This window comes from Coregonus clupeaformis, unplaced genomic scaffold (assembly GCF_020615455.1).
Source record: "Coregonus clupeaformis isolate EN_2021a unplaced genomic scaffold, ASM2061545v1 scaf0058, whole genome shotgun sequence".
NCBI lineage: Eukaryota > Metazoa > Chordata > Actinopteri > Salmoniformes > Salmonidae > Coregonus > Coregonus clupeaformis.
In genome coordinates, this window is record NW_025533513.1 from 561,482 (window position 1) to 585,322 (window position 23,841).

At 46.2% G+C, this 23,841-nt stretch overlaps 1 protein-coding gene across 4 annotated transcripts in view; it reads left to right on the forward strand.

Moving 5' to 3' along the window:
* The window catches only part of LOC121549486 (ankyrin repeat and sterile alpha motif domain-containing protein 1B-like), a 277,377-nt gene that overhangs the window by 160,406 nt on the left and 93,130 nt on the right, over window positions 1–23,841 (forward strand). For all 4 annotated transcript variants that reach the window (XM_045212863.1, XM_045212862.1, XM_045212865.1 and 1 more), the window contains exons 13-14: window positions 3,587–3,729; window positions 21,582–21,771. In XM_045212863.1, coding sequence (XP_045068798.1) covers window positions 3,587–3,729; window positions 21,582–21,771 — 333 coding nt within the window. The remainder of the gene's footprint in view (window positions 1–3,586; window positions 3,730–21,581; window positions 21,772–23,841) is intronic.

A 23,841-nucleotide genomic window follows, 5' to 3' on the forward strand; every position in this document is an offset into this window, starting at 1 on the left:
TATTGTTTTTATCAAAAGCAATCACTTTTGCATGGGAAAACACAGAATGCTATTAATTACTACATGTGCGTAATTACATCACTTTTGTTTTGATCCGACTTCGCCATGAGCTTTGAACGGGGCACCTGGCTCACGCCCGGGAGGCAACCCGGTTCAAAATCAAATGCAATCAACTTTCAGCTGATGCAAAACACGGCTACACGGGCGCCCGGGCGAGATTAATCGAACCCCCTCACTCACTGTTGTGCAGCACACGCCAGGTGATCTAGTTACAGTATGGAATTCACAACTAAATGTTTTCCAGCTAGATATCTTATAGCTATTTAGTTAACTGTCTAAAATGTGCTAAATGCTCTGCAGTTGTGCATTTAGTTTGCTAATTTATTTAGTAGCTAGTTAGTTACAGTTGAAGTCGGAAGTTTACATACACTTAGGTTGGAGTCATTAAAACTCGTTTTTCAACCACTCCACAAATTTCTTGTTAACAAACTATAATTTTGGCAAGTCGGTTAGGACATCTATTTTAATTTTTCCAACAATTGTTTACAGACAGATTATTTCACTTATAATTCACTGTATCACAATTCCAGTGGGTCAGAAGTTTACATGCACTAAGTTGACTGTGCCTTTAAACAGCTTGGAAAATTCCAGAAAATGATGTCATGGCTTTAGAAGCTTCTGATAGGCTAATTGACATAATTTGTGTCAATTGGAAGTGTGCCTGTGGATGTATTTCAAGGCCTACCTTCAAACTCAGTGCCTCTTTGCTTGACATCATGGGAAAATGAAAAGAAATCAGCCAAGACCTCAGAAAATAAATTCTGGTTCATCCTTGGGAGCAATTTCCAAACGCCTGAAGGTACCACGTTCATCTGTACAAACAATAGTACGCAAGTATAAACACCATGGGACCACACAGCTGTCATACCGCTCAGGAAGCAGACGCGTTCTGTCTCCTAGAGATTAACGTACTTTGGTGCGAAAAGTTAAAAATCTATCCCAGAACAACAGCAAAGGACCTTGTGAAGATGCTGGAGGAAACAGGTAGAAAAGTATCTATATCCACAGTAAAACGAGTCCTATATCGACATAACCTGAAAGGCCGCTCAACAAGGAAGAAGCCACTGCTCCAAAACCGCCATAAAAAAGCCAGACTACGGTTTGCAACTGCACATGGGGACAAAGATCGTACTTTTTGGAGAAATGTACTCTGGCCATAATGACCATCGTTATGTTTGGAGGAAAAGGGGGGTGCTTGCAAGCCGAAGAACACCATCCCAACCGTGAAGCACGGGGTTGGCAGCATCATGCTGTGGGGGTGCTTTGCTGCAGGAGGGACTGGTGCACTTCACAAAATAGATGACATCATGAGGAAGGAAAATTATGTGGATATATTGAAGCAACGTCTCTAGACATCAGTCAGAAAGTTAAAGCTTGGTCGTAAATGGGTCTTCCAAATGGACAATGACCCCAAGCATACTTCCAAAGTTGTGGCAAAATGGCTTAAGGAAAACAAAGTCAAGGTATTGGAGTGGCCATCACAAAGCCCTGACCTCAATCCTATTGAACATTTGTGGGCAGAACTGAAAAAGCATGTGCGAGCAAGGAGGCCTACAAACCTGACTCAGTTACACCAGCTCTGTCAGGAGGAATGGGCCAAAATTCACCAAACTTATTGTGGGAAGCTTGTGGAAGGCTACCCGAAACGTTTGACCCAAGTTAAACAATTTAAAGGCAATGCTACCAAATACTAATTGAGTGTATGTAAACTTCTGACCCACTGGGAATGTGATGAAATAAATATCGTGGTCCTCTGTAGCTCAGCTGGTAGAGCACGGCGCTTGTAACGCCAAGGTAGTGGGTTCGATCCCCGGGACCACCCATACACAAAAATGTATGCACGCATGACTGTAAGTCGCTTTGGATAAAAGCGTCTGCTAAATGGCATATATATATATATATATATATAAATAAAATTAAAAAAAGCTGAAATAAATCATTCTCTCTACTATTATTCTGACATTTCACATTCTTAAAATAAAGTGTTGATCCTAACTGACCTAAGACAGGGAATTTTTACTAGGATTAAATGTCAGGAATTGTGAAAAGCTGAGTTTAAATGTATTTGGCTAAGGTGTATGGCCTCCTGTAGCTCAGTTGGTAGAGCATGGTGCTTGCAACGCCAGGGTTGTGGGTTCGATTCCACGGGGGGCCAGTATGAAAAATGTATGCACTCACTAACTGTAAGTCGCTCTGGATAAGAGCGTCTGCTAAATGACTAAAATGTAAATGTAAAATGTGTATGTAAACTTCCGACTTCAACTGTATCTAGTTAAGTGGTTAGCTTCTTCCAAATCAAGCTTGGTAACAGCAGAGAATTCCCTCCTGGATCAAGAGCCTTGCTGTCTAATATTTGTTTTGTGGGTGCAGCAAACTGTGAGTACCTGTATTACTTTATGAGCTGGGATGTCTGTCCATAAACTGTGTAAAATGTTCGCAATACCCTCGTTAGCATTTAGTAAGCATTCTCTATGGGATTTTACATGTACTTGTTAGCATTGCTAACCTTCGGATTAAAAGGCTCAGTGGGGTTTGAAAATGGCTCCCCTTGTGTTCAGTGCTGTTATTACCGAATATCCCAGTATGACACAAGGTCGGTATGACAATCTGGATACCGCCTAAGCCTACACACAGATTCCTGTAGTGAAAGAGACATTGTAAAGCTGTCCTCCTGGTCCTCTTGAGAAGGATACCTCTCAGAGCGACTCCCCATGTCTATCTCTGTGTCAAGGTCTAATTGGACAAATATTTGAGCGTCTGTTCGTTTTTGTAGCATGACGAGGACTACACACGTGCACAGACACACACACACTTGTGGGAGCGTGTGTACGTCTCTCTTGTTGACTGGTGATTGAAATGGTTGGTTTTTCCCTCTAATGTGGGTGAGAAATTAGATTCTGCCCACCGTCTGCACTCGTTTGCCCTCCCTCTCTTTCCTCTCCTCCCTCTCCATTTCTTATTTTTTCCCTAACTGATCCCACTGGGGAAATCAACTCTGACATCTGAGTCCTCGTCAGGGCACTCTTTCCTCTCTCACTCCTTCAGAGTAGTGTGTGTGTGAGGGTGCACGCCTGTGTTTGTGTTTTATCATGTGTGAGACAATTAAGACAGAAAGAAAGATGTGCTCAGTGTAAGGTTGGCAGCTGCCACATCTGAGGTTCACATCTGAACTCCAGTGGAAATGCATTGCAGCCTTGACCCTCCATGGGTACCTGCTGTTCTGTCTCTCTGTTTGGATTGCTCTCCATTTGATCTGCGCTTAATTAAATCTACGCCCCCCCCTTCTCTTGTCTCTCTCTCTCTCTCTCCACTCCCTCTCTCTCTCTCTCTCTCTCTCTCTCTCTCTCTCTCTCTCTCTCTCTCCCCTCTCCCTATCACTCTCTCTCTCCTCTCCCTATCTCTCTCTCTCTCCTCTCCCTATCTCTCTCTCCCCCTCTCTATCTCTCTCCTCTCCCTATCTCTCTCTCCTCTCCCTATCTCTCTCTCTCTCTCTCTCTTTCCTCTCCCTATCTCTCTCTCTTTCAAGGCCACTCTCCCCAGGTGACGGTGACTGAGCCGGAGCTGTGTAACCATAGGAACAGCTCCTCACCGACGAGGCCTACTCCAGACTGCTCTCCCCCTTCCCCCGACACTGCCCTGAAGAGCATCGAGAGAGTCATCCGCCCACAGGTGAGCCACATAGTATAAACGCCCCCCGATGTGGGACCACACATAGCTGTGACCTCTAAAGGGATCTTAGCAGAAGGTAATAGGTATTTCACAGAGAAACATGCAATTATAGTACAGTCATGTTTTTTAGTAAATGTATCATGTCGCAATGACAACCTCTCTCTTGCTTTCTCTCTCTTTTTGTATCTCTCTCATATCTCTCTCTTTTTCTTTCTCTCTCTCGCTCTGTCATCTCTCTCTCTCTCAATTCAGTTCAATTTCAATTTAAGGGCTTTATTGGAATGGGAAACATATGTTTACATTGCCAAAGCAAGTGAAATAGATAATAAACAAAAGTGAAATAAACAATAACAAATTTACTGTGCAAATAGTTAAAGTACAAATGGGAAAATAAATAAACATAAATATGGGTTGTATTTACAATGGTGTTTGTTCTTCACTGGTTGCCCTTTTCTTCTGGCAACAGGTCACAAATATTGCTGCTGTGATGGCACACTGTGGTTTTTCACCCAGTAGATAAGGGAGTTTATCAAAATTGGGTTTGTTTTCAAATTCTTTGTGGGTCTGTGTAATCTGAGGGAAATATGTGTCTCTAATATGGTCATACATTTGGCAGGAGGTTAGGAAGTGCAGCTCAGTTTCCACCTCATTTTGTGGGCAGTGTGCACATAGCCTGTCTTCTCTTGAGAGCCAGGTCTGCCTATGGCGGCCTTTCTCAATAGCAAGGCTATGCTCACTGAGTCTGTACATAGTCAAAGCTTTCCTTAAGTTTGGGTCAGTCACAGTGGTCAGGTATTCTGCCTCTGTGTACTCTCTGTTTAGGGCCAAATAGCATTCTACTTTGCTCAGTTTTTTTGTTGATTCTTTCAAATGTGTCAAGTAATTATCTTTTTGTTTTTTCATGATTTGGTTGGGTCTAATTGGGGGTCTGTTTGTGTTTGTGCACAGAGCCCCAGGACTCTTCTCCAGGTTCATCTTTCTATAGGTGATGGCTTTGTTATGTAAGGTTTGGGAACCACTTCCTGTTTTTTTGGTTAATTATTTCCAATGTGTCAAGTAATTCTCTTTTTGTTTTCTCATGATTTGGTTGGGTCTAATTGTTGTTGTTGTCCTGGGGCTCTGTGGGGTCTGTTAGTGTTTGTGAACAGAGCCCCAGGACCAGCTTACTTAGGGGACTCTTCTCCAAGTTCATCTCTCTGTAGGTGATGGCTTTGTTATGGAAGGTTTGGGAATTGCTTCCTTTTAAGTGGTTATAGAATTTAACGGTTCTTTTCTGGATTTTGATATTTAGCGGGTATTAGCCTAATTCTGCTCTGCATGCGTTATTTGGTGTTTTACACTGAGTATATTTTTTTAGAATTCTGCAAGCAGTGTCTCAATTTGGTGTTTTTTGTGAATTCTTGGTTGGTGAGCGGACCCCAGACCTCACAACCATAAAGGGCAATGGGTTCTATAACTGATTCAAGTATTTTTAGCCAGATCCTAATTGTTATGTCAAATTTTATGTTCCTTTTGATGGCATAGAAGGCCCTTCTTGCCTTGTCTCTCAGATCGTTCACAGCTTTGTGGAAGTTACCTGTGGCGCTGATGTTTAGGCCGAGGTATGTATCGTTTTTTGTGTGCTCTAGGGCAACGGTCTAGATGGAATTTGTATTTGTGGTCCTGGCAACTGGACCTTTTTTGGAACACCATTATTTTAGTCTTACTGAGATTTACTGTCTCTCTCTCTCTTTGTATCTCTCTCTTTTGCTCTCTCTCTCTGTAACTCTCTGTATCTCTCTCTCGCTCTCTCTTCTCTCTTTCTCTCTCCTCATTTTGCCAGTGCAGTGCGATGCTAGTATCACATACACATACATAATTGTAGTGTGAATGAAAACTTAGCACCTGCCTGGCTTATTGAAGGCAGGAGTTTTCGGTTGCACACACACATAGATCCCCCACCCCCCCCGACCCCCACATACACACATTGTCTATTTTAAATGTTTATGTTTCCTATTTGCATATTTATATTTAGCAGACATTCCCTGCTACTGCTGTGTGTTCTCAGAGTGAAATACACAATTAAATAACAGAATATGTACTAGCCTAATAACAAGCTAAAGTATTAAATTAGATTCCATGATTCATTCTTGAGACTTTATTTACTTTCATATCATTGCTCCCTCTGGCAGTTCATCTGTTGTGTAATATCTATGGGACCCACACGTGTAGTCAATAGAGCTTTAACACTGGTAACTGGTGCCCTTGGGGACAGATCTAGGATCGGATTACCCTCCATAAATTCTAATTGTAACCATAAGGGAGGGTACAGAAAAACGGACATTAGATCAGTTTCTAGGGTGATTTCAGAAAAGGGTATCGTCTCACGTCACGATGTGAATACCTTTTGTTCTTGTCATTCTTTATTCTCTTTTCTGATGTGTTCTGGTGTCTGGCCACGTTAGATCCCCAAAAGCTCTTGATCTCTGACGGGAGAAGACAGGAGCAGAAAGAGGAGGGATGAGAAGAGAAAGAGGGGAGATGTCTGTCTGTCTGTCTGTCTGTAAGTCTTTGTCAGGGGTGATGTTATCAACTTCATGATCTGAAGACCCCACCCCACTGGCTAAAAGTCTGGCTTCACTGCTAAGCCCTGTTTGTGTGTGTGTGTGTGTGTGTTACTGAAGTGATAAAGTGAACACATGACACACCCCATGGTTGGGGAGACAGGGGTAGGGGTGGGGTTGTTTACCAGACAATCACATGGTACTAGTCACCACCCTGTGATGATACCCCACTAGGTATGGGGCTGCTACACATACACACACACACAAACACATATACACACACACACATACACACACACACATATACACACACACACACGGACACACACATATATATACACACACACACATATACACACACACACACACACACACACACACACACATACAACATATGCACACGATCACACTCATACACATTAATTTCCTGCTTGCTCTATCCTCTCAGTTGAACATTTTCTGGTTCCATCTATAGGTTCCTTTCTATCTCTGTTTCCTCCCATCATGTTCCCTACTAGCTGCTGCCCTCTCACACCCTCTCTACCTATCTACTGGTATAATGGCTCAGTTATCACTAGACCCCTAGCCCCTAACCCCTAGCACCTATGCAATTAATGTAGATTCAGGCCCAGTCCAGAATCAACCCATAGCCCCTAGACACTTTCCCTCTGATAAGCTAAATGGAATTTGCCCATTTTGCTAACACCTATCCAATCTGTTGTGATCTAGACAAGGAGTAGGGAATAGGGATTGGGCTCTATCTATCTACCTGTTGTTTAACCAACCACCACTGGGGGCAGTCTTCCTTCCTCCATCTCTGGCTTCCCTCTCCTCCATCCCAATCTCTCCTTCCAACAAGGTATCATGGTCTGACTTCAATATCCCATGTTTTTAGTGGGGAGGGGGTGGATAAACGGCACATTTGAAAGTTTTCGATGGTTAAGTTTAGGCATTCATTCGGAATGGTTAAGGTAAGGGTTAAGATTTGGGAATTGAACACGCAACCCTCTGGGCCGGAGCCCATCCGCCATCCCCAACTCCCTAGCAAACCGCAACCCTACTTGATGGTAATAGCGTGCACTGTTGCCCCTAGTGGCCGGTTTTGAAGGCATCTCCTGACGTCCTGGGACCTGGACGGATGTCGAATATCCCCTTGGATCTCGAGTTACCTGGCTGCTCCTCCATACCAGTTACCTGGCTGCTCCTCCATCCCAGTTACCTGGCTGCTCCGCCATCCCAGTTACCTGGCTGCTCCTCCATCCCAGTTACCTGGCTGCTTCTCCATCCCAGTTACCTGGCTGCTCCTCCATCCCAGTTACCCCAGTTACCTGGCTGCTCCGCCATCCCAGTTACCTGGCTGCTCCTCCATACCAGTTACCTGGCTGCTCCGCCATCCCAGTTACCTGGCTGCTCCTCCATCCCATTTACCTGGCTGCTCCTCCATCCCAGTTACCCCAGTTACCTGGCTGTTCCTCCATCCCAGTTACCTGGCTGCTCCTCCATCCCTGTTACCTGGCTGCTCCACAATCCCAGTTACCTGGCTGCTCCTCCATCCCATTTACCTGGCTGCTCCACAATCCCAGTTACCCCAGTTACCTGGCTGCTCCTCCATTCCAGTTACCTGGCTGCTCCTCCATCCCAGTTACCTGGCTGCTCCTCCATCCCAGTTACCTGGCTGCTCCTCCATCCCAGTCTCTCGTTCCGTCCTTTTCTCTCTCCCTCCCCTCTGGGTAATTTCTCAGACTGTCTGCTATATTCTCTCTCTCCAAACACACTGGTGATGCACAGATAGCATGGGGTGGTTATCAGGGATATTGAGACCTGGTGTGTGTGTTTGTGTGTGTGTTAGTGTGTAGACCTTTGAACCCTTTGATTCACACTGAGACATTTACCTGATAAACGTTTTGTCTTCTATCTCCCGTTGTGCTGCCAGTCTCTCTCTCCAGCTTCAGTGCTCTACCATGTCTAGATGAGACACTGGTTATAACTGGAAGTATTGGAGATAACACAGCTACACACACACACACACGTATGCACAAACGTGTGAACACACACACGCTCCCTATCTCAAACAAACAGACACACACACGGAAGAGTGTTGATAAGGCAGTCTTGCCTGTCTGCCTGTGCGTTCTATAGATTAGACGTAGATATAGGTGACATAGAGAGGTTGAGTGGATGCGGAAGCATCGTATGCAGAAAAGAGCTGTCGTTGACTGAAGTCACTCTGTATTCATAGAAGATGTAAGAGGAGGCATCATACAGTGCATTCGGAAAGTATTCAGACCCCTTCACTTTTTCCACATTTTGTTATGTTACAGCCTTATTCTAAAATCTATTAAATACATTTTCCCTCATCAATCTACACACAATACCCCATAATGACAAAGTGAAAACAAGTTTTTAGAAATGTTGACAAATGTACTAAAAATAAAACCTGAAATACCTTATTTACATAAGTATTCAGACCCTTTGCTATGAGACTCGAAATTGAGCTCGGGTGCATCCTGTTTCCATTGATCATCCTTGAGATGTTTCTACAACTTGATTGGAGTCCACCTGTGGTAAATTCAATTGATTGGACGTTGATTTGGAAAGGCACACACGTCTATATAAGGTCCCACAGTTGATAGTGGATGTCAGAGCAAAATGAATGCTCCGTAGAGCTCAGAGACAGGATGGTGTCAAGGCACAGATCTGGGGAATCGTACCAAAAAATGTCTGCAGCATTGAAGGTCCCCAAGAACACCGTGGCCTCCGTCATTCTTAAATGGAAGAACCACCAAGACTCTTCCTAGAGCTGGCCGCCCGACCAAACTGAGCAATCGGGGGAGAAGGGCCTTGGTCAGGGAGGTGACCAAGAACCCGATTGGTCACTCTGACAGAGCTCCGGAGTTCCTCTGTGGAGATGGGAGAACCTTCCAGAAGGACAACCATCTCTGCAGCACTCCACCAACAAGATTCTCTGGTCTGATGAAACCAAGATTGAACTCTTTGGCCTGAATGCCAAGTGTCACGTCTGGAGGAAACCAGGCACCGCTCATCACCTGGCCAATACCATCCCCACGGTGAAGCATGGTGGTGGCAGCATCATGATCCTAAACACACAGCCAAGACAACGCAGGAGTGGCTTCGGGACAAGTCTCTGAATGTCCTTGAGTGGCCCAGCCAGAGCCCGGACTTGAACCTGATCGAACATCTCTGGAGAGACCTGAAAATAGCTGTGCAGCGACACTCACCATCCAACCTGACAGAGCTTGAGAGGATCTGCAGAGAAGAATGTGCCAAGCTTGTAGTGTCATACCCAAGAAGACTCAAGGCTGTAATCGCTGCCAAAGGTGCTTCAACAAAGTACTGAGTAAAGGGTCTGAATATTTATGTTAATGTGATATTTATGTTTTTTATAAAAAACTGTTTTTGCTTTGTCATTATGGGGTATTGATGAGGGAAAACAATTATTTAAGCCATTTTAGAATAAGGCTGTAACGGGGAGGGGGGTGGGGGTTGTGTGTGTGATTTCCCCTTTGTCATTCAAGCAGGCACGCACTCGTGCAAGCACACACACACACAATTGCTTTGCCATTTAAAGTTCATGAATCTGTTGGTAGGCAACTAGACATCAATCACTGATCCACTGGGGTGGTGTTTACAGATAGTGCTGCTCAAACACACACACTAACACACACATACACACACACAAGCACACCATGATCAATGAACAGTGATTATCTCTGTTTGGTTTGGCGGCAGATTGAGGAAGGGAGAGTAAGAAGAAAAGAGAAAGACGGTGAAAGTGCTTTAATGTGACTGAGAGGGAGATGTTGAGGGAGGTGGATGAGAGGGAGATGTTGAGGGAGATAGATAGTGGATGAGAGGGAGATGTTGAGGGAGATAGATAGTGGATGAGAGGGAGATGTTGAGGGAGATAGATAGTGGATGAGAGGGAGATGTTGAGGGAGGTGGATGAGAGGGAGATGTTGAGGGAGATAGATAGTGGATGAGAGGGAGATGTTGAGGGAGATAGTGGATGAGAGGGAAATGTTGAGGGAGATAGATAGTGGATGAGAGGGAGATGTTGAGGGAGATAGATAGTGGATGATAGGGAGATGGCAATGGAGTTTCAGTAAAAGAGAGAGAATTCGAGGAAAAAATAAAAAAGGAAAGAGAAGTTGCCAGGGAGGCAGCGTGACTGACAGAGAGAAAGTGACAGAGAGGGAGAGTAAGAGCGACAGGGAGAGCGAGAGTGACCTTGAGAGAGAGGCAGAGAGAGAGTGAGAGAGGATAGTGGAGTGCCCTTCTCCTAGGTACTTACTAACGAGCCGACAGGGAACGTCTCCGCCTTGCCATTACCCAGGTCACTTCACTCCTAGTACCGGCCAATCAGCAGACAGACCTGCCTCTGCCCCTTGTCCCTTTACATTAGAGAACATTGGAACTGCAACACACTGCTGTCTACTGTATCAACTACAACTGACTGGTATAGGCACCATTTTAGATTGTGTAACTGAGAGAAAGACTACTGATTTTGCTAAGCTAGTTTTCATAATGCCTTTCATAATAATGTGTCTAGAACCTGTGTGTGTGTGTGTGTGTGTGTGTGTGTGTGTGTGTGTGTGTGTGTGTCTGGGTGGGTGGGGAGTCTGACTGATTAAGGTTTTGATTTCACACCCATTAGGGTGCCAAAGACCTGGGGGCGTTGAGAATATACACTGCTGCTGAAACAGATCCAGGCTAACGCTAACCAACTGTATGCTAACTCCAACACACACAGAGATTGTCCTAGGCTAGTGTTAACCAACACTAACTCCAACACACACAGAGACTGGTCCTGGCTCAAACTAATGCTAACTCCAACGCTCAGACTGGTCCAGGCTAACGTGCTAACCAATGCTAACTTCACCACTCACAGACACTGGTCCAGGCTAAGGTGCTAACGAATGCTAACTCCAACACTCACAGACTGGTCCAGGCTAAGGTGCTAACCAACGCTACCTTCACCACTCACAGACACTTTCACAGGCTAATGATAACCAACACTAAGTCCACCACACTCTCTCTCCTCCACTGTTCAGGAATTCACTTTGCATATCCCCCTTCATATCTGATTGGTACAGACATGGCTCAATGACAGCTGACCTATCCTGTCAGAGTGCTGTGTGCTCTGAGTGATTCCCCATGCTCCTGATTAGCTTTGTGTCCTGCTGAGGTCCAGATAATAAATGAATTTTTGTGTGTTTGTGTGTGTGTGTGTGTGTGTGTGTGTGGTTGTGTGCGTGTGTTTGCATGGACTTGTGTGATTTGTGTGTGTGGTATGTGTGTCTTTTGTGCCTTCAGAAACTATTCACACCCCTTGACTTTTCCACATTTTGTTGTCTTACAGCCTACATTTTAAATTGATTAAATAGAGATTTTGTGTCACTGGCCTATACACAATACCCCATAATGTCAAAGTGGAGTTATGTTTTTCGAAATGATTACTTATTAATTAAAAGTGAAAAGCTGAAATGTCATGAGACAATAAGTATTCAACCCCTTTGTTATTGCAAGCCTAAATAGGTTCAGGATTAAACATTTGCTTAACAAGTCACATAATAAGTTGCATGGACTCACTCTGTGTACAATAATAGTGTTTAACATGATTTTTGAATGTCTGCCTCAGCTCTACCACTCTCCATATTTTCAAGCATAGTTGTGGCTGTTCATGTTATGGGTATGCTTGTAATCGTTAAGGACGGGGGAGTTTTCCAGATAAAAAATAAACGAAATGGAGGCAAAATCGTAGAGGAAACCTAGTTCAGTCTGCTTTCCACCAGACACTGGGAGAGGAATTCACCTTTCAGCAGGACAATAACCTAAAACACAAGGCCAACTCTACACTGGAGTTGCTTACCAAAAATATAGTGAATGTTCCTGAATGGCCGAGTTACAAATGTTGACTTAAATCTGCTGAAAATCTATGGCAAGACCTGAAAATGGTTGTCTAGCAATGATCAACAACCAATTTGACAAAGCTTGAAGAATTGTGAAAAGAATAATGGGTAAATGTTGCACAATCCAGGTGTGGAAAGCTCTTGGAGTCTTACCCAGAAAGACTCACAGCTGTAATCGCTGCCTAAGGTGCTTCTACAAAGTATTTATTCAACGGTGTGAATACTTATGTAAATTAGATATTTCTGTATTTCATTTTCAATACATTTGCAAAAATTTCAAAAAACATGTTTTCACTTTCTCATTATGAGGTATTGTGTGTAGATGGGTGAGAAAAAAAGATTTAATCTATTTTGAATTCAGGCTGTAACACATCAAAATGTGGAATAAGTGAAGGGGTATGAGTACTGCCTTTCGCTGTGTGGTTCCCTGCTTTGTGTGGCTGTGTTGCTAAGGCAACCACTTTTGATTTGGAAACTAAATTACTTTAAGCACGCCGAGAGGAAAGGTTATTTAGAAATACACTTTATTAAGGAGAATCAACACAAATGATACTCAAGTGAATTTTCCTCCTTTACATTGATTAAAAAAGGTACTGAAAACATCTGCACTTAATTATTGAAATATACTGACAGGACATATAATCATTAGACTAATTTGAATAATGATGTTTCCTTCCCCTGATACAACATTACAAAATGAGGTGTGTGCAAATAGCTATAATGAACATGCCATCACCATATATATTTTTTTTCATGTGCTGTTTTCCATTCATTAGCGTAGATTATATCTTTCCACGCCATCCCTTGTTCCCAGAGAGGATTTACACACACACACACACACATACACCCTTCCAGCTCCATTCATTTACCCTGGATTCTCCCAACCTGCACTAGGCCCAATTAGAATAATGACTATCCATAAATTAGCACACACACACACACACACATAGACACACACACACACACACACACACACACTCTCTCACACACATACAAAATCGTACATGCATATACACCTCACTCCGGTGTGAGAAAAGGGTATTTGCCTAATGAGCATGACATTAACACATGGAAGCACACACACACACAGATAGTGAAGTGTAAATGAGTCCCTTGTGTCAGGTGGAGGAGATACCTAATAGCAGAGAGGAGTGTTGATCCTACTCCTCCTCTTCCTCATGTTCCCTGATCTGACACCTTATCTGGCAGTCATCCCACGTGGAACAGTAACTCTACAAGCGAACTGACGTAGAGTGTGTGTGTTTCTCCGTGATTGTGTGTGCTCGCGTGTGTGTGTGCTCGCTTTGTGTGTGCTCCGAATAGGCGTGGCGTGTTTATTAACCGTCCAATTGTCAGCCATGACATGTTCATTAGAGAGGTGTGTCTGAGGTCTTAATGAAACAGGAGAGATGGAGGGAATGAGGGAGGGAGGGAGGGAGGGAGGGGGCGAGAGAGAAAGGGAGGGGGTGAAGGGGGAAAGAAAGAGGGAGAGAGAGAAGTGTAGCATAACAGAGGGAGAGAGAGAAGTGTAGCATAACAGAGGGAGAGAGAGAAGTGTAGCATAACAGAGGGAGAGAGAGAAGTGTAGCATAACAGAGGGAGAGAGAGAAGTGTAGCATAACAGAGGGAGAGAGAGAAGTGTAGCATAACAGAGGGAGATGAGAGGGAAGGAAAAATAAATAATGTGAGGATGAATGTTGATGAATACAGTAATTATAATGAGGATTACATACACACAAGGAGAATTACACACACTCTCCTCTCTCTCTCTCTCTCTCTCTCTCTCTCTCTCTCTCTCTCTCTCTCTCACTCACTCACTCACTCACTCACTCTCTCAATCTCCCTCTCTCTCTCACATTCACCTACTTTTTACTCCTACGTTGTGTTCACTTATTCAAAATGTGGGGCAGACCTCGCTCCTGCTCAACAGCTGGTGAATCTCCAGATCTTCAATCTTCATTTGCCGTGTCTTGAGGGACATACAGTAGCTCATACACTGATACATATAGCAAAAATATGTCAAATATACAGTGCCGTAAAAAAGTATTTGCCCCCTTTCTAATTTTCTCTACTTTTGCATATTTTTTATACTGAATGTAATCTGATCTTCAACCAAAACCTAATATTAGGTCAAGGCAACCTGAGTGGACAAATAACACAATTACCTACTTATTTCATTTATTTCATAAACAAAGTTATGCAACACCCAATGCCCCTGTGTCATTGCCCCCTTACACTCAATAACTGGTTGTGCCACCTTTAGCTGCAATGACTCCAACCAAACGCTTCCTGTAGTTGTTGATCAGTCTCTCACGTCGCTGTGGAGGAATTGTGGCCCACTCTTCCATGCAGAACTGCTGTAACTCAGTGACATTTGTGGGTTTTCAAGCATGAACTGCTTGTTTCAAGTCCTGCCACAACATCTCAATTGGGATTAGGTCTGGACTTTGACTAGGCAATTCCAAAACTTCAAATTTGTTGCTTTTTAGCCATTTTCATGTATACTTGATTGTGTGTTTTGGATCATTGTCTTGCTGCATGACCCAGCTGCGCTTCAGCTTCAGCTCACAGACGGATGGCCTGACATTCTCCTGTAGAATTCTCTGATACAGAGCAGAATTCATGGTTCCTTCTATTAAGGAAAGTCGTCCAGGTCCTGAGGCAGCAAAGCATCCCCAAACCTTCACACTACCACCACCATGTGTCACGCCCTGGCTCTGGGGACTCTAGTATGTTGAGCCAGGGTGTGAGTTTTCATTTGTTTTTCGTTCTAGTTTAGTATTTCTATGTTGGCCAGTGTGGTTCTCAATCAGAGGCAACGTGTATCAGCTGTTGCTTGTTGTCTCTGATTGGGAACCATACTTAAGCAGCCAGTTTTCCCACAGTGTTTGTGGGATCTTGTTCCAATTAGGTTTGTGTTTGATCCAAGGACGTCACGTTATCGTTTTGTTGTTTTTGTTTGTGTATCATTTAATAAAAAGTATGTTCACCTTCCACGCTGCGCCTTGGTCCTCTGTTCCCGACGATCGTGACAGAAGATCCCACCATACCTGGACCAAGCAGCGTGAAGAGGAGAGAGGATGGACTTTGGAGCAGTGGAGTAAGAGTCTCGACTGGGCCAAGCCAAGTGAAGAGCAGAGAGGTTGGATTTTGAAGCAGTGGAGTGAGTGTCTGGCTAGAGACATGGAGGCCTGGTCCAAGAGGAGAGCCGCCCAGAAATTTTTTAGGGGGGGGGCTCACGCCGTGGACGACGGGGCAGCAGGAGGCCGCGATAGAGCGGTCCAGCGGGTTGGCAGAGGAGGCCGCCAGGTTAAGGGGGCCACTGGTCACAAAGGGGAAGGAAAGTGTAGAGGCACGGCGAGAGGTACTGGGGTGTGTTACCAGTCCGGTCCGGCCCGTTCCTGATCCCCGCGTAGGGCCAGTGGTGTGTGTCCCCAGTACGGTCCGGCCTGTTCCTGTCCCTCGCATCGAGCCTGTGGTGCGCGTCGCCAGCCCGGTCCGGCCTGTTCCTGCTCCCCGCATCGAACCTGTGGTGCGCTTCGCCAGCCCGGTCCGGCCCGTTCCTGCTCCCCGCACCAAGTCAGTGGTGCGCTTCGTCAGCCCGGTCCGGCCCGCTCCTGCTCCCCGCACCAAGTCAGGGGTGCGTTTCGTCAGCCCGGCTCGGCCCGTTCCTGCTCCCCACACCAAGCCAGTGGTGTGCGTCGTCAGTCCGGCACAGCCCGTGCCTGTTCCACCGGTGCCTGGTTCGGCACGGGTCAGCTGCTTCACGCCGGAGCTAGAGCAATCCGCTCCACCAGTGTGCAGTCCAGCTCCGGTCAGCAGGGCCAGACCAGACCAGGGGTACTTTGGGGGGTTAGAGAGGGAGTGGGGATCATGCCCGGAGCCGGATCCGCCGCCAAGGCGGAGTGCCCACCCGGTCCCTCCCCTGTGGTGTTTGGTTGGCGCGGTCGGAGTCCGCGCCTTTGGGGGGGGGTACTGTCACGCCCTGGCTCTGGGGACTCTAGTATGTTGAGCCAGGGTGTGAGTTTTCATATTTTTTTCGTTCTAGTTTAGTATTTCTATGTTGGCCAGTGTGGTTCTCAATCAGAGGCAACATGTATCAGCTGTTGCTTGTTGTCTCTGATTGGGAACCATACTTAAGCAGCCAGTTTTCCCACAGTGTTTGTGGGATCTTGTTCCAATTAGGTTTGTGTTTGATCCAAGGACGTCACGTTATCGTTTTGTTGTTTTTGTTTGTGTATAATTTAATAAAAAGTATGTTCACCTTCCACGCTGTGCCTTGGTCCTCTGTTCCCGACGATCGTGACACCATGCTTGACCGTTGGAATGAGGTTCTTACTGTGGAATGCAGTGTTTGGTTTTCACCAGGCATAATGGGACCCATGTTGTCCAAAAATTTATACTTTTGACTCATCTGTCCATAGAACATTCTTCCAAGAGTCTTGATGATCATCCAAGTGCTTCCAGGTACTTTTTGGCAAACTTGAGTCAACTTTTTGGACAACATGGTTCCCATTATGCCTGCCAAAAACCGAAGTATCCTTTTTAGTTTGTGACGTCACGAGAGGCTACACAGCTTTCAGCGGGATTGCTCAAGTAGTGCAAGGAGACAAGGTTCAAACAAAACAAGGATTTTATTATAGGTCTTGGGAAATTAACGAAAATATAACAAAATTCTGTTCTCTTGTGGCTCTTTAAGGGTTAACAGTTCAGGGATGTCTCTTCCACATCCAAAATCATAATTCTCACTCGCTCAGATAACTTTTCCCCAGCCTTACTGTAGTCCACGTTGCAGCTAGTGGCCAACCCAGCAAAAAGTCCTTCCAAATGTCTCTCACGTATTTCCACAGGTGCATATATCCAAAGGTGAGTATTTCCCAAAGGTAAGTATCTCCAAATCCTTATATTCCTCATGGAAGTGGACGTGCAGCACTCTTGTCCTCCAGAGAGCCCAGGTTGGAGACTGTGTCTCTTCCCTTCCCAAACCTTCAGCTCATCAGCCCCTCATTTGTTTCAGCTGCGTGGGAAGATTGGCCATAGAGGGGTGGAGTTCCCGACCATACCAGCAGATGGAGCCATAGCTGTCTGGGTTTGCAGCCACCTCAGGGGGATGTAACGTCCCTCCAGGACACAGCCTCTCGTGACATCACACATCCCCCTCCTCGGGACCGACGTCCTCGTCGGGTAAAGGCAGCGAAGAAGGCATCACGCCGGGAGAGGGCGTCCGCATTGCCGTGGTGCTTGCCAGACTGCTCTCTCTTCAACTCCTCCAACTCTAGGACCAGGGACTCAGCCTCCTGTTGTCTCTCCTTGAGTTTCTTACTGAACGCATCAGCCTTGGTTTTAGCAGAGTTTAGCTTCTGTTGAGCAGCTTTCAGTTCCTTCTCTCTCTCTGCCTCCGCATTCTTCATCTTGTTCTCCAACACCTTGTACTTCTCCTCTGCCTTCTTCTGGACCTCCTTACTACTGCGCAGGGTCTCCTCACACTCCTCGATGGTCCTGCGCAGCCTCTCCAGCTCCTCCTGTTGCTTAGGGAAGGAGCTCTGTTGGAGTTTAGCCTGGAGGATATCTAACTCTTCTGTCTTCATGTCTAACTGTTGCTTTAACAAACGATACCTCTCAGCGGTCCCCTTCAGACCAGACAGTTCTTTGTCCAGATTCTGTAGCTCCGTCTCTGTGTCGGTCTGGGCACCTGCCATCCCTATCAGAGCCCGGGCGGGAGTGAGTAACTCGGAGGATTGCACCGGAGCCTTCCCAGGATGAGTCTTGCCTCTCCGTTTCCGAGGTACTCGGGTTATCCTCTCCTGAGACTCTCTCCAGAGTGGGTAAAAGGCTGGGCAGTCTCGTCCAATTAGGACAGGGACGGGGAGGGAATCAACCACCCCCGCCGTCGTGTGTATGGTTCCCCGTGTGCTGGTCATTGTAAGTTCAGTAATGGGGTATTCTCTGGTGTCCCCATGGACACAGGAAACTGGGAGGACTTTCCCCGGGGTCAGACACGTTGGGCCCACCAAATCCTTATGCACCAGGGTGGCCCGGCTACCAGAATCCAGTAAGGCCTCCACATCATGGTGATTCACAGTTACCGGGCAGGTGGGGGGTCGATCTGGGCCGCCATCTACGACTCCCAAGAGTGAGGCAAAACGGTGTGTGGGTGCTGAGCTGGAGGACTCCGCAGTGGGCATAGGTTCATCGGCTGGTTTCCCACACTGCCAGGAGATATGTCCCATCTCCCCACACCGGTAACACTGTCGAGTTTCCCCCCTCCTGGTGTACTCTTCTTGGACCCGCCTGGTTTCTGGCTCCCCCTGGAGCCGGGATAAGTCCTGACGTGGCTGGGTTCGAGACCTTGGGGTCCTTTGGACGGGTTCTTCCCATTTGTGGTGGGGCCGCACTCCTGGGGTCTTTTCGGGAAGCATTCAGCATCTCCGCTGTGGCCTGGTACTTTTCCACAGCTTCCACGGTCAGATCAGCCGTGGTCAAGGCCTGTTGACTGATGAACCGTTTTGCCTCATAAGGCAGGGGCGCGTAGGTAACGATCCACCACAACGGCCTCCACCACCGCCGCTGCTGGATTCCTCTGCGGATCCAGCCATTTCCTTGCGATTCGGACAAGTTCATGCATCTGCGCCCGAGGAGGTTGGTCTGGTTGGAAGGTCCAGCTGTGAAAGCGCTGGGCCATACCAAACTTTGTGAGTCCATATCTGCTGAGGATCTCAGACTTCAGGGCATCATAGTCAGTAACCTGGTCAGGGCCCAGGTCCCGGACAGCATTCAGCGATTCCCGGTTAGAAAGGGGGGCTAACAGACCAACCCACTGTTGCTTGGGCCAGGCTTCCCTAGTGGCCGTGGCCTCAAATGCATGCAGGTATGCCTCAATGTCATCGGTAGCTCCCATCTTAGATATAAAGTCACTTGCCTTTATTGGGCGGGTATTTTGGACCACCCTCTGTCTCTGCAACTGCAATTCCTCTGCCTTCAGAAGGTTGGCTTTCTTTTGCTCCTCCAAGAGAGCCACGTTTGCTTGCATCTGGGCTTGCTGGCCAGCAACAAGGGCTTTCAATATGTCCTCCATTTCAGTCGGCGGGGAGCCTACGGCCAACTTGGAAAACTGGGTGATCAAACCTTCGGTATCCTCCTCTGACATGCACTATTAACGCTTGAGCGTGCCCGTATTCTCCACCATCTGTGACGTCACGAGAGGCTACACAGCTTTCAGCGGGATTGCTCAAGTAGTGCAAGGAGACAAGGTTCAAACAAAACAAGGATTTTATTATAGGTCTTGGGAAATTAACGAAAATATAACAAAATTCTGTTCTCTTGTGGCTCTTTAAGGGTTAACAGTTCAGGGATGTCTCTTCCACATCCAAAATCATAATTCTCACTCGCTCAGATAACTTTTCCCCAGCCTTACTGTAGTCCACGTTGCAGCTAGTGGCCAACCCAGCAAAAAGTCCTTCCAAATGTCTCTCACGTATTTCCACAGGTGCATATATCCAAAGGTGAGTATTTCCCAAAGGTAAGTATCTCCAAATCCTTATATTCCTCATGGAAGTGGACGTGCAGCACTCTTGTCCTCCAGAGAGCCCAGGTTGGAGACTGTGTCTCTTCCCTTCCCAAACCTTCAGCTCATCAGCCCCTCATTTGTTTCAGCTGCGTGGGAAGATTGGCCATAGAGGGGTGGAGTTCCCGACCATACCAGCAGATGGAGCCATAGCTGTCTGGGTTTGCAGCCACCTCAGGGGGATGTAACGTCCCTCCAGGACACAGCCTCTCGTGACATCACAAGTTGTAAAGTCAGGTTCCCTTTATCTAATATTAGGTTTTGGTTGAAGATCTAATAACATTCAGTATCAAAAATATGCAAAACTAGAGACAATCAGAAAGGGGGCAAATACAATTTTCACGGCACTGTATATTCTGTCAGCTTCTCCCTATGTATTCCCATGCTACCTGACACTGCCCTCCCACTGTACTCTCAGACTATTCCCTATTGGCCTCAAGTGAAACTCAAGTGAAACTATCTCATTCCCCATTGGCCCTGTACGCCGCCTGTCACTCTGATCACTTCTAGTTGATGTATTGCCCCCTAACTCCCTATAGGATAGTGATGCTTCTGTTCTATTCCCCTTTGGCTCACTGTCCACTGGTGGAAAGGGATGTCTTTAGAAGAGTGGAAGTGTGTTTTCTTTTTACTTCACCTTTACTGTCCTCTCCTATCTCTCTCTCTCTCTCTCTCTCTCTCTCTCTCTCTCTCTCTCTCTCTCTCTCTCTCTCTCTCTCTCTCTCTCTCTCTCTCTCTCTCTCTCTCTCTCTCTCTCTCTCTCTCTCTCTCTCTCTCTCTCTCTCTCTCTCTCTCTCTCTCTCTCTCTCTCTCAGCTATATCCACCTTTTCATCCATCGCTATCTTTCTCTCCCTCTCGCTCCGTCAACCTCTCTACCTGTCTCTCTGTCTATGTCTCACTGTTCCAGACCTTTAAGTCCCCTGAGGTGGCGTTGTCTTGACAACCTGCCACATCGACCCCTTCCTCTTACTCTCAATACGCAAACCTTGAGTTCTTGCAGACGCACCGGCCTGCATTTTGTGTGCCTATAAGATCAGTGTGTGTGAGGTAGTATGTGAACAGTAATCTACAGCAGCAGTAGTTATTCTAATGGGTGGAAATGGTGTGTTATGTCAAGTGTCTGTATCTATATCTGCATTACAGCTTTCACTCTCTCACTACATTTGTTTTCCGTCTCTGGAACTTCAAATGTGTTTGTAATACGTGTGTGTGTGTGTGTGTCTGTGTGTGTGTGTGTGTGTGTGTGTGTGTGTGTGTGTGTGTGTGTGTGCGCGCGCGCATTAAGGTGTTTTACAGTCATCGTGAAGTCATGCAAACACCCACTGTGCTCAAGCTCCTTGAAGGAACAGGCGATATAACTAGAACACGCACACACACACACACACACACGCACACGCACACGCACACGCACACGCACACGCACACACAGGCTAATGAGTGTGTCATGAGACCTGGACTTGTGTGATGATGTGAGAGGAAGTGGAGATAATCCTTACGTAATAATTCCTGTGTTCTTTTGCAAGAGTCCTGCTCTTCCAGTTCACAGCTCACAAGGCACTTTCACATACCCCTCTATATGGAACAAAAAAACGTATTGGAATTCTCAACATCACTCCAGTGAATCGTATCACGGTACTGAATTCTTATGTGAAAACTCCAAAAGTTACAGATACACAATCACAATGCTTAGCCATCACAATGCTTAGCCATCACAATGCTTAGCCATCACAATGCTTAGCCATGTCTGCTAACATTACCTTTGTTCTCCTCTCCATCGCTCCCTCTTTTCCTCGCCCCTCCCCCTCTCCCTCCAGCCCAAACAGCGGACCTCCCTCTCCTCCTCCCTGGATGTCCAGAACCAGAGGCCAGTCAACCACAGCTGTGATCCCTCCGAGGTGAGCTCGTCCCTGGGCTACGCCAGCTTCAGCACCAGCCCCCCCGCCAGCCCGCCAGTCAGCCCCAACCAGGACTCACCCGGCTCAAACGACGACTGCCCCCTCGCAGGTACCCAGGGACTGATTTTGGACATAGCATGACTTGTAGAGAATGAGGAATCATGTCAGTTCCATTTATATAGCTTTTTTATCTTTTAATTGGACAATTACTGGAAACTGCCAATTCGCCCCTATGAAATAGTCTTTTCCCTAGAGATTTTCACTCTTTTTGTGAATTTTTATCCATCTTCTTCCTTCCTCTTCCCTTTGCGTGTAGTGGATCTGGAAGTTTCCGTCTGGACACGCTTTTCTTTTCTTCTCTTTTATTTCACCTTCCTCCGCATTTTACCTAGTCTTTTTTCAATTTTTCACTCTGGCGTCCTCATTCACGGAGACCTTGAAGGGCGAGGGAGGGATGACGCCTCGGCGATAGATTGATTCTGTCTGGCTTTTGTGACACCTGAAATCAGCCAGAGGTAACACAGCTGTAGGAAAGGTCTGGATCAGTGTCATTCTTCATCCAAGATCATTCTCTGGTCCTACCACCTTACATGGTAGTCATCCAAAGTCTAAATCACCTTCTAGCCACCTCTTGTAGAAGTTCTTGTAGATCTGAGAGGAATGGAAAGATGTAATGTAAGAAATGTTGAACCAACCTCACCTTGCCCTCCAACTGGTGGGAATGTAATGTTATTGTTTAGACCTGTCCAATCATTTCAGATCTACTGTACACAAACAGGTAGGGCATTGCTTCTTAATCCTGGTCTCTCTACAGTGCAGTGCTGCGTGCATAAGTGTGTGTGTGTGTAAGTATGTGCGTGTGTGTAAGTACGTGCGTGTGTGTATGTGTGATGTTGCTTTCAAAAGCAGCTTTAACATAGAACATGTAAGAAGGAACTATAGCCATTGAATTATACCATGCAAAAACTACATACTGTGCGTTATAGGGAAATAATGCATGCTCTAGAATGCCCTTCAAGCCAATCAGAAACAAGTATTCAACAATGCCATGGTACAGTATGAGCTCATGTATTAAGCTACCCGCCCCTGAGTTTAATAGACCAGCCTCAGGTGTAGTAATTATTTATCAATAGAATGAAGACATTTCTGTCAAACTCAACCAATTAAACCCTCCCTGAGACACTCACACTTCTAAGGACCTAAGTCTTGGGACCCCACACATACACACACACACACACACACACACACACCTAACATCCCACCCCTCAGGCCGTGTGTGTGACTTTACTCTCTATTTCCTGTGTGTCATATCCTGTGTCCCTTCTGGGTCGCTAGATGTGTGAATGAGCTGGTCGTCCAGGTGTTCCCATGAGGATGAGATCAGCAGTTGTCATGGTGCGGCGGTGGAGGTCACAGTGATGATTACCAGGTGGCGTGGCTTTGACAGTCTGTCACCTGTTTCCTCACTCCTCTCTCACCCACCCACATCTCACCAGGGAGCAGAAAGGGGGAGAGGGATGGAGATAAGGAGAGGTGACTAGAGGAGAGAGTAGAAGAGAATAGAATGTCCTTCTCTTTCTCCATAGTTGTATTCAAGGTGATACAGGTGTGTGTGGGTGAGGAAAAGAGAGAGAGAGAGAGAGAGAGAGAGAGAGAGAGAGAGAGAGAGAGAGAGAGAGAGAGAGAGAGAGAGAGAGAGAGAGAGAGAGAGAGAGAGAGAGAGAGAGAGAGAGAGAGAGAGAGAGAGAGAGAGAGAGAGAGAGAGAGAGAGAGAGAGAGAGAGAGAGAGAGAGAGAGAGAGAGAGAGAGAGAGAGAGAGAGAGAGAGAGTCTATCAAAGTTTAGTATGACATTCTTAGTATCACTAAAACAATACAGAAATATACTACGGAAAAAGAAGGAACAGCACGTCAGATATCAGCTCAATGTAATTGAAGAGAGTGTGTGTATGTGTTTATCTTTTTGTATGTGAAGCAGAGATGATTTTCAGGCATGTGTGTGTGTATCATGTCTCTCTGTTTACATTTGTTTATTTATGAAGAAGCAGATCAGAGGCTAGCTGCACATCCCTGGCTGTGACCCCATTCTCCGAGGGTGTCTCAGGGGAAGTTGGGATAAGCAAAAAACACATTTCCATTTCACACCCCACACTCGTACAGGTTACCCAATTGTACATGCAG